General features: G+C 37.3%; 1 protein-coding gene across 9 annotated transcripts in view; it reads left to right on the forward strand.

The window, feature by feature from the left end:
• Positions 1 to 7,034, forward strand: part of TUT4 (terminal uridylyl transferase 4) — a 149,553-nt gene that overhangs the window by 99,981 nt on the left and 42,538 nt on the right. For all 9 annotated transcript variants that reach the window (XM_023727063.1, XM_023727066.1, XM_023727065.1 and 6 more), the window contains 2 exons: positions 1,156 to 1,853; positions 5,812 to 5,962. In XM_023727063.1, coding sequence (XP_023582831.1) covers positions 1,156 to 1,853; positions 5,812 to 5,962 — 849 coding nt within the window. The remainder of the gene's footprint in view (positions 1 to 1,155; positions 1,854 to 5,811; positions 5,963 to 7,034) is intronic.

The following is a 7,034-nucleotide window of genomic DNA, read 5'->3' on the forward strand; positions in this document are numbered from 1 at the left end:
CTTCGGCTCCCTCAGTCCTAGTTTGGCCTTCTTTATTGTGAGTTGAACTCAGCAATATTCCCAAACATACACTTAAACATGTGCTCACATCTTGTTCTCTCTCACATACAGTAAATAAATGAGCTCTGAAGCTTCTGCCCATAATCTCTCTTCTTTTATTTTTATTTTTTTCTTCTTTGAGAAGAGGGAAAGAGGCTAGGAAAAGCATTTTAGAGCCTGTGTCGGAATTGACTTGACTGCAGTGGGTTTTTTTTTTTTTTTTTGTATTTAGATACCAGCAGAAAGTAACAGATGCCCCAGCTTTAACAGTCTGAAGCATGGCCTGTTAATCCTTTTACTCAGTGATCTTCAATAGTGGAGAAAATTTGTATTGCTTTTGGGTGGAACTTATTTTTTCCTAGGGCACATTTATATTTAAGGTTGATGGATCAAAATTCTGACAAGCCACAAACATTTTCAGAAATCTGTCATATTATTAATGCTGAGGATGTAATTGATTGTAGCAGACCTTTTTAGCCTAGTCTTTTTAGACTGTGGATCAAAATTTAAATTTTGGTTTCACTTTCACTTCTTAAGGCCTCTTTCTTTCTCTCCCTCTCTCCCTCCCTCTCTCTTCTGTTACTCCTCCTTTCTACCTTTCTTTGTAATTACAGTGCTCACTAAAGCTGAGTCTTAAAATCAGGGTTTCTTAACATGAGGCTTTGAGAGTTTTAAGTTATGTTTTGTTTAAATTGCTAAGAGCATATAACTACATTAAAGAATACTGTGACAAGTGAAAAAAATTATTAATGGGTCCTGGAGATTGGGGGTTTTCATTGGCAGTGTAAGGGTGTCATATTGTTACAGCTTCCTTTCCAGCAGTTTCAGTGTTGAAACTTTGTAGTTACTGAGCTGTTCTCCTCATCCATCCTCTCATCAGTTATCCTTACTCTCTTTTCCTTTTAGCTTTTTCTTTTCTGGGAGAAACAGAGGGAAAAATGTTGTTATTGTGTTCCCCCTACTCTGTTTGCAGGCACCCTCATTGAGATCCCAGGTTAGAAAATCAGTGGGAGAATGTATCTGCTGACCATCTAACGGTTAAGATCTATTTGTGTAAACTTGGAAATGCATTTTGCCAGTAGAGACTTAGCTACTGACCATTTTCTTTTTTACTAGATCCATTTTCAGTCAAGAGGAATGTTGCCCGGAGCTTAAACAGCCAGCTTGTTTATGAATATGTTGTGGAAAGGTTCAGGGCAGCTTATCGGTATTTTGCCTGTCCTCAGAGGAAGGGTGGAAGTAAGTCTACAGTGGATTCCAAGAAAAAAGAAAAGGGAAAAATAAACAATAAGAAACCAGTGAAGTCTGACAGTATGGCAGCCAGCTGTTGCATTCTGCTTGGAGAAAGCACAGAAAAAATAAATACAGAAAGAGATCAACCTGATAAATGTGATGAAATGGAATGTACATCACAGCGATGTATTACTGACAAAGATTTGTTGGTAAATGAACTAGATTTGGCTGAACATGGACAGAAATCGTCATCTCTCATTACCAGTGAAGGCAGTCAATTAGAGCCAAAATCAATCAAGAAACAAGGTGATTTAGCACCTTCAGAAACTTGTTTGAAAAAGGGGCTCAGCCAGTGTAATTGCAATGAATATAAGTCCCCTGACCCAGGTGAATCTGCCAGTACTGACTGCAGGTCAAATTTAGAAACAGAGAGTTCACATCAGATTGTGTGCACTGACATGTCTGCTACCTCTTGCAACTGCAAAGCTACAGAAGATTCTTCTGACCTTAATGATGATGATAAACTCCTCGCCGAGGAATTACATTATGTGTTTGATAAGTTTATTTTAACCTCTGGCAAGGTAGGATACAGTTTGTAAATAATCTGTAAGATTTTGTTGTTGTTGTATGACTCTGTATCTGTCTCTCTTCACAGTTTTTAGATTCAGAAATGTAAAAATAACATCTATGATGATAGACTATTGTTTTGAATGCTATTTCAGTATATGTTTGTCTTTTGCTTTTTGCATTTTGCCTTTAGTTGCCTTTAATTTAGTTGCCTTTAAAGAATGTATATGAAGCCCCAAAACATTTCAGCACTCTATTACAATTTGCTTTATTTTTCCATATGGCAAGGATTCATCAGATATTTTATTCAAATTAGTTTGGCAAAAGCAGCATATATTTTAAATTTTTTTATACTTATGATACTTATTTTTTTCCAAAAGGGAGAATACAAAGTTTGTAAATTCTAGTAGTATTCTATTTTAAAGATCTTTTTAGAAAGTCTAAATACATAAAAAATAGTTGAAGGAGAAATAAGATTGGGAACCAAAAGAATGAAGAGTCAAGATTCTGTCTCTGCAATGAGTTTCTCTCCGAATTTTGGCATGTACCGTATAAATTTGTAGCAGTCCTAACTTTTCTACTTCTAAGTGGGATTGTCTGAACCGTAACCTTTAAAATTCTGTAAAATAAAATACCTCAGTGAATGGAAAACAAGCAATAACTGCTTTGTTCACAAAAGAAAGTTTTGGCTCAGTTACATTGCTTTAAGTGCAGTGCACATAATTAAAATATTATTAGAATCCAGAAGTTAAAAATGCTGCTATAGATCACGTGTAAACTAAGTAGAATGTTAAAGTCATCATTCTCATTGACACCCTTTAAAACTTTTAACCTAATCATTAGTAGTATTTTTTCATTTTATATAAGGTATATCTGTACCATTTTATTTAGGTTCCAGTATTTAGGGAAGACGGATTATTGAAAGGATGAAATAAATGGCAGATCCTTAGAAAAATTCTTAATTATATAATTGCAATTTACATTTTTTAAAATACTTTATACTTTTATCCTGGAAATTCATTTTAGGGTAACTATTTTCTTGATTTTTATTGTTTCTAGTCATCCAGTCAACATGGTTTAGAATTTCTTTATGTCATTTAAAAAAAAAAAATGCTTTGAACAGCCGATAGAAGTTCTTTGTGGTGGTGGTTGTTGTTCAGTGCCATTGGTTCCAACTCACAGCAACCTTCTGTATAACAGAATGAAACACTGCCTGGTCATGTGCCATCCTCACATTGTTGCTGTGTTGAGCCCATATCCATCTTATTGAGGGTCTTCCTCTTTTTTGCTGACCTTCTACTTTACCAAGCGTGGTGTCCTCCAGGAACTGGTCCCTCCTGATAACATGTCCGAAGTACGTGAGACGAAGTCTCATCATCTTCACTTTAAGGATCATTCTAGCTGTACTTCTTCCAAGACAGGTTTGTTGGTTCTTCTGGTAGTCCATGGTATATTCAGTATCCTTCACCAGCGCCATAATTCAAAGGCATCAGTTCTTCTTTGATCTTCCTTATTCATTGTCCAACTTTTGCATGCACATGAGGCAATTGAAAATACCATGGCATGAGTCAGGCATACCTTAGTCCTCAAAGTGTCATCTTTGCTTTTCAATACTTGAAAGAGGTCTTTTGCAGCACATTTGCCCAATGCAATACGTCCTTTGATTTCTTGACTCTTGCTTCCATGGGCATAGATTGTAGATCCAGGTAAAATGAAATCCTTAACAACGTCGGTCTTTTCTCTGTTTATCATGATATTGCTTGTTGGTTCAGTTGTATTTTTGTTTTCTTTATATTGAATTATACTCCATACTGAAGGCTGAAGTCTTTGATCTTCATCAGTAAGTGCTTCAAGTCCTCTATGCTTTCAGGGACCTGACTACCATCAACAAAGAAGAGCCAGGAGTGGAGTGTGTCGTTTGGACCTGGGGTCCCTGTGCTGAGAACCTCTTAGACCCAGGGGAATTATTGATGCCAAGACACATGTAGATCTCTTAAGTAACACCAGGCCCACAGATATTGAAAGGAGACAAGGACCTTTTCCCCAGAGCTGACAGAGAGAGAAGGCCTTTCCCTGGAGCTGGTGCCCTGAATTCGGACTTGTAGCCTGCTAAACTGTGAGGGAATAAATTTCTGTTTGTTAAAGTCATCCACTTGTGGTATTTCTGTTATAGCAGCATTAGATAACTAAGACAGAAATTCTTAGAACAAACAGAAATTTGGTCTCTCACAGTTTAGGAGGCTAGAAGTCCGAGTCCAGGGGAAGGCCTTCTCTCTCTGTTGGCTCTTGGGGAAGGTCCTTGTCATCAGTCTTCCCCTAGGTCTAGGAGTTTCTTAGCACAGGGAACCCAGGTCCAAAGCATGTGTTTCACTCCTGGCTCTTCTGTTTTGGTGGTAAGAGGTACCTCTCTGTCTGCTGGCTTCTCTCTCCTTTTATCTCTTGTAAGATAAAAGGTGAAGCAGCCCACACCCCAGGGAAACTCCCCTTACATCAGATCAAGGTTGTAACCTGAGGAAGGGTGTTGTATCCCACCTTAATTCCCTTTTAACTAATTGACATATCACATCAGATCACATTATGGGGGATGATTACATCATTATGTAACTGCCAGATTACATCATTACATAACTGCCAAACCACTTAGAATAATGGCCCAGCCAAGTTGACACCTATTTTTGTGGGATGCAATTTAATCCATGACATTCTACCCTTTGGCCCCCCAAAATTCATGTCCTTGTCACATGCAAAACACTTTCACCCTATCATATCATCCCCAAAGTCTTAAATCAACTCCAAGTCCAAATTCCATCCTGGGGCAAAATTCCTCTTCATCTGTGAACTGTGAAATGTAGACTACAGGTTTATCTGCTTCAAAGTACAATGGTGGAATAGGCACAAGGTAGACATTTCCGGTACAAATGGGAGAAATTGGAGGAAAAGAAGGAATAACGGACACCAAGCAAATAAAAAACCCAGCAGAACAATTTACATTAGCTCTCAAGGTTTAACAGTAATCCTCTGTTCTCTGAGACCATCTAGGCAATGGCCCTGCCCACCAGACTCTGGGTGTTGGCTGTGTTCTCTAGATTCTGGATTCTGCTAATTAGCTCACAGTGCAGGATTCTTAAAGGGAGGTTTCTGTAACTAAGTTGAGACAGTGCATGGCTGATTAAATGTTCAGGCTAACACTGGAGGAAGAGGCTAACTTTAGGATCTAGGCATTTTACAATAAAGAGAATAGTATTGTTCTGTAATGTATGTGTTTTAACTAAGTGAGTTACATTTTTACTCGGGATAGTTTTTAGCCACTTATTTGGTGGTCCATTGACATACATTTTAATTGGTAGTCTGGGGTTTGGAGTTCAGTTTGTGGCTATTGATAAGAACTGTTCTTTATATGAAGCCGGGCTGGTTTTAGAGCTCAGTCCCATAGTTTGGTCTCTTGAGTGTCATGCTAATGTAATAAATTGAACCATCTAGCCAAGCTGGGTGTCTGTAATTGATTAACTCTGAAGATAGAAGTTGTTTGGGGTGAAATGAAAGATACCACTTGAAATTTCTTAATAAACTATTTTGTTATATCTCTGTAAATTGAAAATATAATGTATATATTTCCCTTATACTTTAGCTGAATGGTTAATGTAATTATTTAGGATTTGATCAAGCTGTTTGAATTAACCCATAATCTTTTGCATCTCCTCTTATTTCCTGTACCTTGCATCCTAGGTAAATTTAATCCTAGATAATTTTCATTTTAGTGACAAAGTAAGTTAAAGTGGTTGACTGAAATAGGTTTTTTACATTTAACCCTACATTTCTTTAACATGCTTTCCTTAACTTCAGAAAGCACAGGCTATCAGAACTGAGTTATATGAAAGATTCTTTGGACCTACTTTGTGAGTGATGATAAAGTCACTCAAAAGTTTTAACTTTTATTTTTATAAATATGGATTATTTTTTACCATTGTATAGCCGCCAACAATAGTATGCAGCATCTGCAAAAAGGATGGCCATTCAAAAAATGATTGCCCAGAGGATTTCAGGAAAATTGATCTAAAACCTCTACCGCCAATGACAAACCGGTTTCGGGAAATACTTGATTTAGTATGTAAGAGATGTTTTGGTAAGTTTTTAATTACTGGAACTACTTGGGACTGCATTCTTTAGATTTATTTATTTTCTTATTTAAAAACAATTTTTTTACATTTCGTTTTGGTAGAGATTTTTGAGAAAGTTTAGAGACTCAGCCATAGATATTTATTAAATGCCTACTATGTACACGGTACTGTGGTAAATACCAGGGGGAATACAGAGTCCATTCCAGTTGCTGTCAAGTCGATTTCAACTCATGGTGACCCCATGTATATCAGAGTAGAGCTATGCTCTATGGAGTTTTCAGTGGCTGATTTTTTTGAAGTAGATCACCAGGCCTTTTTCCAAGGTGCCAGTGGGTGGACTTGAACCTCCAGTCTTCAGTTAACAGCCAAGTATGTTAACCATTTATAGCATCCAGGGATTCCACAGTGTCCATATGTATTGCTTTGAAGAAACTTAGACTCTGGATCTGTGCTATCTACTATGATGGCCACTAGCCCCATATGGCTATTTAAATTCAAATTAATTAAAATTAAATTAAAAATTAAGTTCCTCAGACACCACTAGCCACATCTCAAGTACTCAGTAGCTGCATGTGGCTAGTGGCTGCTGTACTGAATGGTCCAGATATAGAGCCTTTCCATCATTGCGGTTTTCTTGGGTATCACTGGTATAGATGGATATGCAAGACATATGTGTAAATGCCATAGCTGAAGGCTGAATCTGTTACATGCTATAATAGTAGTAAATTAAATACAATGCAAACAATTTTAACTGGGATGGATCACAGGAATTGGGATTAATGATGATGAGGTATTTGAAGTGGGCTTTTAACTGCATTTTTGGATATAGAAGGTTTTGAGTGAAAGCATACAATGCATAATTTGTTTGGGGAAATAATCACTTTTGATTTGGTAGGTTATTGTCTTAGGCTGGGTTCTCTAGAGAAGCAAAACCAGTAAAGTGTATAAATATATATATAGAGAGAGATTATATCAAGGAAACAGCTCACGTGATTGTAGAGTCTAGAACATCCCAAGTCCGTGGATCAGGGTAGAGGCCTCTCCCAAGTCACACAGCTGCAGAAGCTGGCAAGCCCA

This window comes from Trichechus manatus, unplaced genomic scaffold (genome assembly GCF_000243295.1).
Source record: "Trichechus manatus latirostris isolate Lorelei unplaced genomic scaffold, TriManLat1.0 scaffold00015, whole genome shotgun sequence".
Taxonomy (NCBI): domain Eukaryota; kingdom Metazoa; phylum Chordata; class Mammalia; order Sirenia; family Trichechidae; genus Trichechus; species Trichechus manatus.